General features: G+C 43.9%; 1 protein-coding gene across 1 annotated transcript in view; it reads left to right on the forward strand.

Annotated features, from left to right (window-relative positions):
* The first annotated feature begins 1,595 nt into the window (after positions 1–1,595).
* Positions 1,596–12,074, forward strand: part of LOC138606908 (3',5'-cyclic-AMP phosphodiesterase 4C-like) — a 28,647-nt gene continuing 18,168 nt past the window's right edge. The window contains exon 1 of the mRNA XM_069679384.1: positions 1,596–1,729. Coding sequence (XP_069535485.1) covers positions 1,596–1,729 — 134 coding nt within the window. The remainder of the gene's footprint in view (positions 1,730–12,074) is intronic.

The following is a 12,074-nucleotide window of genomic DNA, read 5'->3' on the forward strand; positions in this document are numbered from 1 at the left end:
ACCGTCTCATTTCAGTTCAGCTTTAACGATCTACGCAGGCTAAGAATGGAGCATCCTCCGTGGACCGCCTCCTTCGATTGGGACACAGCTGTAGCTCTTAGGATCTGTTGCGCCGGAAATCCAAAGTGTTTCTGATCTGAGTGGCCAAACTTGATGGTGGAGTGAAACATCCGCACTCAAAGTGACGAGGGAGAAGTGATATTGTTAGACAATCTCTTCTGAAAGACTTTCACAGACACCACTACTCTGACGTCAGAAAGCTGCTGGGGGAGGAGGTTTCCGCAGCTACGCGACTATCCAACAAGCAGCTCTGACGAAGGCCCCTTAATTCCCTGTGAGCTAGACACTGAGCCTCTTTTGTCTCCACAAATGCAGGAGATTCTCTGCCTGATGATCCGGCATTGTTTTCATATTTCTGAACAACCGAGCCGTCGATGTAGCCAGAGGTTAGGCCTCAGCGTGTGTGGACATTAAATAATAGAATCTGGCACAATCTGGTATCTTCCAGCTGGTGTGAAAAATCTAGGATGAAGGAACAGCTGAAGCTTTATCAATGTCTGTCTTTTTGAAGCCTCCCCCTCCCACCCTCCACCTCCTCTCCCATGTGTCGCTCGTCAGCCCTGTGTCTCAAAAGACAAATATTTGCCCGTGATGTCGACAGCAGCGAGCCGGTCAGCTGGTGAGATCATCGGGTCCAGAAAGTCCATCACAGCCTGTGTAGAGACTGACTGATGCTCCTCTGTTGGAGCTCTGTGCAGGCTGGAGGTCAGGGCTGCTCTGTGAATTATTCAGTTACATCTGCTGTTGTTTTGTGTTGCTGAAAATGTGTGTTGTTCTAAAATCACACCAAAAAACATCAGTAGGAACATATAGAAGAAAAAAAAGAGTGTGTTTGCTAAGCCAGTAAACGGTTAAAAGATCCACAGGAGGCGCGCTGCCTCAGAGGGTTTCCCTGTTAAGAGTTTTAGTCTCTGAAACACATACTGCACATACACACACACACACATTATACACACACACACGTGATACAACTACTACAACTCCAGACTCCCCTCGACCCCCTCTCTTGCTACCACACATACTGCACATACACACGCGCATAGTTCATGCCTTTTTTTAAAGCCTCCATGTGCTGGGGGAGACGCACAGAGAGAGCCATAGAGAGACAGAAGGAAGGAGGGAGGGTGGAAGAGAGGGAGGGAGGGAGGAGTGTATCTCCAGAAAAGAGAGGCAGCTCAGCTCTGAACTCCTCAATGTGGATTTGACTCCAGCAGCCTCGGCTCCCCCCTCGCTCGGCTCTCCAAACCGCACGACAAAGGAGCGTCGCTGAGGAAAGGACTCTTTAACAGCCACACACACGTCTTTGATCCCCCTTCCTTCCTCCACCCTCGACTCGTTTCTGACTGGAGGCATGATGCTGAAACACGTCGAGGAGGGCTTCCCTCAGCCTGTCCGCGCGTCAATGGAAACCTGGTGCGGGGCAAAGCAAGAGGAGAGAGCGCAGAAGGGTCGAGGAGAAGAGGAGCGCCTGGAGGAGGAGGAAGTGGAAGATTAGTGGAGAACAAAGCAGAAGGGAGAGAAAGACAATCACAAACATGAGTTTGCCGACTAACTGTGTGTATCTGGCCCCCGCGGTCCAGGATCGCTACTTCAAAGTGAGGAATGGGAATATCTGCGGGTCACCGTGCGCGGTCAACCGGCCCATCGACATCGTGCAGAAACGCAGGCGGTAGGCCAGATGTGCTTTTAATGCAGATGTTGTTGATGCACAACTCTGAACACATGGCTGTCGTTTCTCTCACTGACTCACATAAAGATTAAATCAGTATAACTTTATTATCTATGATCTTTTTCTGTGGCAGACAACAGTGAGCTGTTGTGCTTTTTACTGATCTAACAGTCTAACAGTTTCTGTAAGACAGGTGGTCACAACATCATTTTAAACCTACAAAGGATTCAAATCTAATACTATTGCCCTCCAACAAATAATGCCAACGCAAAATTAATGAAGACAACTGACTGTGTTTATACACGTATATACAATTTAGAAAGGTCAAGAACGCAAGTCTTACTTTTAAATCTCTTTTCTTGATGATGATTTGTTTTAAATACTTTTTGAAAGCGGCCTAATTTTGAGTTTGACTCTCATGTGTTTTTGAAGTTATACAGTATATTGGGTTTTGAATTTTCATGGTTCTCAGGGTCATGAATCTTGTTTACCACGTAGAGAAGTACATAACGTTTCAATTAAACTAAAAACATCAAAATCACCAAAATTGGAGACGAGAGGATTTGCAAGACAGCAGCGTTATTTTGATTGTAAAGCATGTTGGCCACAACTGTATCTAGGTTTAATATTACCACATTAAGGGCAAGAAAACAACCTGTATTTATGGATTTAGTGTTTTTTACATTGTTAACTACAGGGGTCAGCATAGTGTCAGGCTACTGATTAAACATACTCATTAATTAAGAAAAACAGCAGTGGAGTTTTTACCTCTAATACATACTCCTCATAATATTCATAATGTTTCAGTGTTCCTCGGCGTGTCACTTATTGTGACCTTGCCTTTGTATCTCCTGATGATACTCCTATCATTCATATGTCTGTGTAACTCACAGTTTAAAGTGACCTCCTGGTATTTTATAATGTTTCGCTGTAATCTCTCTTAAACATCTCGACAGTCTGTCAGAGAAAACAATCATTCTCTTTTCTTGAAAGCCAAAAAGATTACTGGAGGAGACTCTAGTTCTCAGAGCGGAATCATTTTAATCCTAAATGTCAAAATAACATCCAGTCTATGAGAGGAGCCCAGTGGAGTCGAGCTCAGACTGAACAAATGAGGTTTTTTTTGAATAATTAGTGAGACTGTAATATCTGAATCACAATCTGCTGCATCAGTGTGTAAGACACTCGAAGCCCTGACTCTTTTTATAAGTCGTCACTCACTGAATGTTTGTAGCAAAGCACGATAAAATATTCATGTTTTTACCACTAAGGCGCCTACACCTGAAACAGTATGCATCATTGTCTGTACTGTAAAAGTCAGCGTGTTTGTCATACACTTCATCACATAACACACAAGAAGAATACACACACACACACACACACACACACACACACACACACACATCTTTACAGCTAGTACTGCTGCAATCACCTTTGAAGACAATTCACATAATTTATAGTCTTTTGATTTTTCTAAAAAAGGATATATCAGCCTCCTTTATGTGCCAATAATAATCTCTGCTGTTTGTTGCTTTCTTAGCTGATGGTGTTGTGGGTAACCCTCAGTGCCATATGCAGCGCTGATACATGTATATTTGCAGGGATAGATGTTTATTTAGGTGCAGACACAGGCATTGGCTGGGGTCAAAGGTTATGTTAATGTTAAATTAAAGTTTGTGAGGTTTCAATATTCTTTCTTTCAAGTTATAATCTCGTTCTATTTGGCGGCACCTTGTGGTGATAAACGGCAATTGTGGGAGGACACTTCCCAGATAACCAGACGTGCACGGCTGGCTCCGTTTGTTACAGTTGTAACTCTTGATTTTCCTCGCTGACGATCGCTTTCCTTTTTTTGACTGTTTGCCTTCATCTGAGCGTCGTAAAATATTTGGATTTTCACTTATTTTTTAAGTTGTATCTGCAGTCATCGATCTTTTCTTTGTTTTGTCATTGATTACTGTTCACTCGCAACACTTGCAGAGACCGGAAAAGCAGCCGCTTAGCTCCGCCTACCCTCTCTGACCGACCAACCACTGCTGGCTGATGGAAAGCGCATCACTAACTGGCTTATAATTTTTTCCGTGAAAGTCACCACAGACACCCAGTCCGTAATAATTTTATAAACTGCAAATGCACAGGCTTTCATCAGTGGGCCATCGGCTCAATCGCCATTGTGTTACCTTATTCGGCGATAGATAGTGACTTTGTCATTTATTTACATGAAAATCTTCAAAACCAAATCTTTAAAGGAGGGAAACACACATTAGCTTTTAATGAGCTGGACAGAAAAAAAATCCCCAAATCATTAACAATAGTTGAAAAAAAGTATCACTGTTGGATGTTTTTGCCCTTTAAAGCATACAAAGTCAGTGGAACTATAACATTTTCCCTTTACTCATTCATTACCAAACACGCATTTTATTTTCCCCACATGAGTACACCTGAAAGTGTCTGCGGCCTGAAGAGTCATAGAAGGAAACCTGACTAATTCAGTAGGCGGCCTCTCAGAAAGTCATGACGACATCAGCCAGGCGGGGCGGGGAGGGGGATCAAAGTGTCTTTATAATGTCAACCCGCCAATAAAAAACCTTCAAAGGGACGTTTCTAATGAACGTATTTATAGGCCTGATGGATCAACCACATGTGTGTAATACCACAGTCAAAAAGCTGCAGAGGTAGTAGAGCGCACGTTATAATCGTCCAAATCCCTTTAACCCTGCACCCTGTGTAGTTCCTATTAATTTCTACATGGAAACACGCTGCGCTCTTCGTCATGTAGAGTTAGAGGTTTTACAGTTAGCTTTGGCAGAAAGAGGTTTGTCATCAGACATCTAGCTTCTGCTCGTAGGCTGGTGATGTAGGCGGGGTTTTCTGTGTGGAAAATAGTGTTAGTGAGATTTCAGTCACCTCCCTTTTACTTACCTTCCAGTTTTTCTCTTCTGAGCTCTGTTAGCTTCTTCAAATAAGACACTTCATGATCAAATGTTGTTTACCTGCAGGCCTACAGCTTTTTGCTTTAACCTTTTGAGGTTTCTGAATTTGTCAGGTAATCTTTTATTTATCAAAAACACACGTTTCTTTCATGTTAACAATATTGGTATCCTGATATTTCCACACTGAACTCTTGGTTTGTTTTCTTATTGCAAATGAGCTCATGAGCTTGCATAATTCTCTGTTCCCGGTTACAATATTGGCGTCTTGATGTAAAACATTTCCACCAGTATTCGTATAACTTCAGGGATGATTAAGACTGATGTTCAGACTGACTCTCGCAGCAGGAATCACTAATGTCAACTACACACTGACTCACACAGAAGGGGGGTGGCTAACAGCTCATCAATCTTGCGGTAATGAAAACAGTTATACAACAGTTAGTTCTGACCAAGTAATCTGATTGGATAAGAGGCATTTCATGAGTGTGTGTGCGTATCACTCCGCCTCAGCCAGGTGTTCTCAACACTGTTAGTTAACATTACAGCAGACTGTGTATGTCTACAATAATCCAGCTGGCACCTCTGAATCACACAGCAGACTCTGATTTCACTGCTTGATTATACATTAAAACAAACAGATAAATGACCATAGCAGAATAAAGTTTTCAGTGTTTGAAGTTCCCTGTGAACATTAATATAAAATGATGCATTAGACCGCTGATGTGATATTTGTTGGAGGTGGTAGCAGACAGGATTCGGTAGCTGAGGTCAGAGGCGTTCAGCTCTCGGCATGTTGGTGACAGTCGTGATGAAATGTCTCGTGTACGTGCAGCCATGTGCTCGCCGCTGCTCGTGAAACGTCACATTTAACACGTCGAGGTTCGTTGTACTTCCACTGGCCTCCACTGAGTCATACTATATAGTGTTTTGGTGAGGGTCTGGACAGTGGTTGGATAGTTAATTAACTAAGGGTTCAAGAAATACTGTTCCAGAGTCTTTACCGACACATGTTTGTAAAACTCATTCACTTATAAGTCTGCAGCAAAATCTGTAGATTTGGTCGTACAAAAAAACAAAAAACCTTCACAGGACTTTTCCCTGCAGCTGCCTCCCATAAATAGTGATCTTTTCAATCTTAACGGCTTTTATTGGTATGCAATCTGTTCGACTTGCAACCATGGTAATGCCACTCGACAGAAATTGTCACACTTTTAATGTCACATTTATCACGCTTGGAGCATGGTACACAGCACAAAGATGACTTTGTAATACGAACCCTGTTTGGAAACACTTCCCTCTCTTTATGAGCAAAGTTGTTTTAATATAAATCAGCTGTAACCGACATCTGTGGTCAGCTGCTCTTTAGCAGCTCATTGAGCTCACGCTGTTCAACTTAGACGTGCAGGGAAACTGTTGTCGGGACAATAACTTTCTCACAACCCTAAACCACAAACACTCAATATCCTACTGATGAAATTAGCAGCTTTAATTACTCTCCACAAGTATTCAGATATGACGCTCTGCAGCCATTAGCAAATTCTATTTAATACATTTTTATCGTTCCCAGAGGGCAGTTCTGATCCTGCATACAAACGAATGACCAGATATTAATACAACTCTGGGATACATGTCTGCATGTCTGCATGTCTGCATGTTAGCAATTAAGCAAATACACTTTTCTTGGCTTTGGTCAGAAAGAAACCTTCGTTGAATCAAGATAGCACTTTGATTCTCAGTCAAATATCAGTGTGTCTGTTAGTTAGTCAGAGTCGGTTCGTCTCTTTAAGCGGGTAACATCTGACTCTTCATGTTGTCTCTCCCAACACTTCAGGAATTACACCTGGCCTTTGTTGGTGTCTCAGCTGGTCGGCCAGGCCTCCGGGCCTCAGCCCATGTCAACAAACTGCGACGTGACGCACAGCTCACTCTTACATGAGGTCAAAGGTCACTGCACGCTGCCTGCATGTTGCCACATAATGTAAACGAAGAGTCACGTCAGCTCTGGCGGTGCGCTGAAGTCGTGCTTACAGAGAGCAGAAACCTGTGCTGATGGTGCTGACGGATGATCTCCACACACTCAGACATCTTTTTAACTTTAATCACACCGTTAACATCAGAAGTTTGTTACCCGAGCGTTGTATGTGTGAACAGGTGTTTGTGTAGAACCTGCAGATCTTGCCTCTGTTCTTTACGTCATCAGCTGTAAATAGTCGTAGATTCTCTTCTCTTTGCAGTCGATGCTGTAACTGGGTTTGGTTTGATGTTCACAGCTGTTGTTGTCCATTTCTGGGATCCATTCAGTCTCTTGTCCAGGACCCCTGCCATTTCACAGATGTCCTGCCGTGTTCCCCACAGCTGTTCCATCATGTTATGTCATGATGATGTCATACATCCCCTGACTTTTCTTCTTTGTTACTGTTTACAGAAACAGGTCTGCGTCATTAAATGATTACTAACATGACATATTACCGCAGTGGGTGACATTTCGTGACAAAAACCTTTTCGACCCTGGGTGAGGACAGAGGGAAATATTGACGTGACAGAGGCTGTTTGCTGGACTTGAGCCCAAATCATTGCCAGTTCACGGCTGACACCCCGACCCTGCTGAACCGCAGTCCGCCTCTACTTGGAGCCTCTAAAATCACTCCTCTCCGTTCCTACAACAAACACGCCTCGGGAGAAATCCCACTGCGTCCACAAGCTGCGGCAGCTGGTTTCCGGCGTGTTTCACAGCATCCTTTTTGTTCTGGACTCTTTTTTTGTGGAAAAAACAGAACTGCAGTGCGTTGGGCCAGACATAATTTCAGGCCTGAGAGCAGGTCGATCAGCATCGCAGTGACAGCCATGAAACCACAGCTGACGTCAGCAGACAAGTGTGACTGTCTGTGTGACTGTGTGTTTTCTTATGTTTAATATCTCTGCTGGAATAATGGACCGAGTGTTAGCCTGACATCTCCGTGACTCCAGGGATGCTGATTAACCCAGGAACAGATGAACGCCTCACAAAGGGGCTCTGTTCCTTCGTTCGGCTGCAGGATTAGACAATAGTGTGGTTGATGGACTTTTTACGTAATCTAAACGAATGAAGAATTAAGGCATCCACATGCAGCCTGCTCCGGAGCCGTTTGTCACAGGTGAACTTGATCACCTGTGTAGACTCCAGGGCTCCGCCTTCACAGCGGGATGCCAGGTAGGGAACGGCTGTGTACTGGTGGGGACTACTTTAATTTGTTATAGATTGAAAAACAAGATAATACAACCCTTTTTTCTGTTTCCCAAAGCTCCAACAATTATCAAAATAATATCATTCAGCAAAAAACAAACCTAAGACCGCAGCGATAAAAAGGACAGAACAGTTTTAAGTTGTTTTACGTTTTTGCAAAGACGTGGGTATACAGAAAACAAGAATATAAATGATAGACACAAACAAACTTTGGCTCAGGGTCTTGTGGACGCTCTGGTTCTGGCTGAATGTTTAGGTAGACATGATTTGAAAAACTCAAACTCTAACCCTAACTCTATGTATCGCCATGACAACCTTGGCACCTGATATTCTCTAGTGTTGCATATTTAAAAAACTCTATAAAATGCTAAAAAATATGATTGCATGATTTGAGTAAATATAGAAAAGTACAGACTGAAACTTTTCCAAAACTGGTGCTTTTATTTTCACTTGTCTCACTGTGTGCAACTCATTTTTATGTAACATGCGGCACTAAAATCTGAGCAAGAAACAACTTTGACTAAACTCTGTGACAATGAGAACGAGAAAGCAGCTGTATGTGATTTTCAGTCGAGGGGGCAGATACTCTATCAGTTTATAGTGTCAGTACATCCCAATGAAAAACATACAGAATAGATTTGAATCTTTAATTTGTTGTACTTTGATTCAAAGCCTTTTACTTTATTCTATAGTAATCAAACTTCTCTTAAACATCTTTAATGATAATAATTATCAGTTCTGAGTGCTTTACATGAAATAAGCACCTAAAAAGAATCCTAAAAAGTCAGAAGAAGAATTTGAGAAAACACTCTTCCTCCATCTTGACGTGTCCGGCTGATCGGCGATGTGATTGGCTGCCTCCTGGTCGCCCTCGGCTAATTAGAAGAGGAAGTGGCGCACTCCTGCCTTACCGCTGGACTCAATCACTATATACCAAAAGATGCCAATTAGTGCCGTATGAACATGATTAGAGGAAAACTCAGCACGGCCTGTTGCTGGGCAAAGACAGACTTTGTGTGTGTGTGTGTGTGTGTGTGTGTGTGTGTGTGTGTGTGTGTGTGTGTGTGTGTGTGTGTGTGTGTTCGTGCCCTGAACCAGCCTGTCCAGTTGCGCACCAGTGTGATGTAAGGTTGTTCGATTTTCAGGTCGATTCTGGAGCCAAATCTAGATCTCTACTGCTGGGGCTGTAATCACACACTGCATGGGTGCGTGTGTGTGTGTGTGTGTGTGTGTTGTTTAGTGGTTCTGGGTGGTTCTGGCCCAGTGTGTTACCCTCATAACCAGTGTCTAATGATGTTAATGCTGATCAGCCACTGTATGGATTTGTCCCCGGCGGGACGGACAGAGCTAATCACTGCACATAGACTCCGCGATCGATACCTGTCCGGAGGAGTGATTCAACCTTAGAGACACCCTGCGCTCCCAAATTTAACCACTTAAGCACTACGCCAGGTACATTCATGTTTAAAGGGCCAGTCTGATAAAAAAGTTTGTCCTTTAACCGCAGCACCAATCACCAAGGACTGCAAACAACTGTTGGCAGAAGTGTGTTTTGTTTTTTCATCCTTGTGTTTATTTGATAGGAAAACTGAAGACAGACAGGAAGTGCAGGGCAAGGAGACGATCAGTAAAGGCGTTGGAGTAAGCTGCAATAAGGACACAGCCCCAAGCATCAGTGACCAAAATTGCAACCCTGAACTCCCAGTACAAGGGAACATTTTGGGTCACAAACACAAACACCCATTGGAGCCTAAAAGACTCCACATTTCTCTCTCGCTTCCTTTTTCCTCCTTCCTTTCTCTCGTGACAATCCAAACAGAGGTCCGCTGTTTTCAAAGGCGACTCCTTCCTCTGCCTGTAGGTCAAAGGTCACAAAGAAAAATAATAAACACAGCAGCTGGCGCGACTCTCCTCCCCTTGGCTATATTTAGAGAGAAATGAGCTGCTCTGAGATCAGATGTTGGTGTTGGACTCAGAGTGTTGGCTCTGTTTGGCCGGTCAGGTGGATGGAAAGAGCAACTGGCTCTACGTGACGGCGTGGCGCTCAGCTTCAGTCCAGTGTGGTTGTTTACAGCAGTGTTTCTGTAAAGAAGAGTCATATTTCATGGTCTTTGCATAGAATGTACGTAACATCACCAGCTGTTACAACAGGGTGGGCCCTAATAGAGAATACACCGTAAGTGGATTCAAATGCTTTTGATGGCCCCGACACAACTGCATAACTCATGAGGGTGATGCAGGAGGATGCAGGAAGTACTCAGTGACCAGAGTGAACATGCAGCACACCAGAGGTTTATCCAATATGCAATGTGTTTGTCCTGACCTTGCTGTAGTGATCAGTCAGCTGTAACATGTATGTACAGTATATGGCTGATGGTCGAGGCAACAGCTCATCAGCTGGTAGGTAACAAGGACTTCACACTTTTCGTTTTCGATATATATCCATCCATCCATTATCTGTACCGCTTATCCTGTTCAGGGTCGCAAGGGAGCTGAAGCCTATCCCAGCGGTCATTGGGCGAGAGGCGGGGTACACCCTGGGCTGATCACAAGTCAATCACAGAGCTGACACATAGAGACAGACAACCTTTCCCGCTCACATTCACACCTACGGGCAATTTAGAGTCACGAGTTAACCTCATCTTTATTTAGGCAGGGACGTGGATTTTAGGGATGCTAAGTGTTCTGGTTTCCATTTGTACTACTCTTGTAGCCTGAGTAATATTGACCAATCAGCAGGCTGCAGCGTTTGCAGGAAAAACAGTCCGTAAGAGAACAAAAGCAGTCGGAACATAATCCGCCGTAATGACATCCCGGCTCCCATCAGCGTCATCTGATGACGATTCAGCTTCTTATTAATCTCTATAAACAGACATCTGCATGCTATCAGCTAACAATCTGTTCTGGCGCTGTGTCACGAAAGCCGTTCAACGTTTAGATTTCCCGACTTCCTCAAATGCATCAGAAATGATGGATCCGACCTCCGATCAACAAACGAGCATTTTAAAAGTAGTTTTCTTCTCCTCTCGAGGACAGACCTGACAAAGCTTCATTTTTTTAACAAATCTGCATCATGATGTTCAAATTTCGGCAAATGTAAGACCCGTTAATTAAAGTCAATCACAAGAAAAACGGTTTCTTTTTCTGTAAACAATGCAGCACGCGGAAAAGGAAGTCTTGACTGGAAGTCTATCAAAAACTGCCAGCTACAAACCAGACTCTGGCTCCATATGACGTCGCCATCGCAAGATGGCAGCGCCTATCACAGGGGCTATTTTGGCATCAATTTCATACAATGGGAGCAGACGGAGACGCGCTGTCCATCTATATATACAGTCATTGGTTGGAACCAAGAACCTTTTAGTTGTGAGGCAACAGCGCTAACCACTGCACCAAAGTTGGCAGATTTTACCAGACCTGGGCCTTCATAAATGACTTTTCCTGTTTGTCACACATCCCTGTGTTCTGCTACGAGTATATAAACACATACACACCTCACACACACAAACACACACACAGTTTACAAAGTAGCTACACACAGTGACAGTGAACGGAAAGATCTGTTTGGCAGGCGGCTGGATGAGGGGGAGGCCGCTTGTTTTTCTGCTGCTTTCAGATCAAATGTACAAAAGGCTTTAGGTGTAAAGCAAACAAACTCCCTTCACTCCTTGACCCCTCCCCCCCCCCACCCCTAAAAACAAACACACAGACACACACCCTTCTCACATGTTCCTCGCGTATTACTTCAGAAGCTAGCTTTAGCTGGAAAATTTATTAAAGTAATTACTAAAATTAAAGTAGTCAAAAGTACATTTTGGCCATTCCCTCTCTCTCTCTCTCTCTCTCTCTCTCTCACTCAGACACACACACACACACACACACACAAACACACACACACACACACACACACATTCATAAAGCATTCCCTTTCCTCCTCTCTCCTCCTCACCTCTCGCCTCCTTCCTGGTGTGATGTTTTGGGCCCCTCGTACAATTCCCACGCTATGAGGGAAGAAAACAGGAGGGAGCGTGTGTGTGTATGTGTGTGTGAGGGTTGACCTCTGACCCCGGGCCTGTGTCATCCTCCATCAAATAACATCTGGCCTTGACTGTTGTTTTCTGTACCACTCTCACATGCGTAACAGAAAGTTCCTTAAATCCCTCGGCCCCGGTTCCCACGAGTGAATCAC

Source organism: Semicossyphus pulcher, unplaced genomic scaffold, assembly GCF_022749685.1.
Source record: "Semicossyphus pulcher isolate SPU_LCO1_2020_fin unplaced genomic scaffold, fSemPul1.0.p SCAF_4, whole genome shotgun sequence".
Taxonomy (NCBI): Eukaryota; Metazoa; Chordata; class Actinopteri; order Labriformes; family Labridae; genus Semicossyphus; species Semicossyphus pulcher.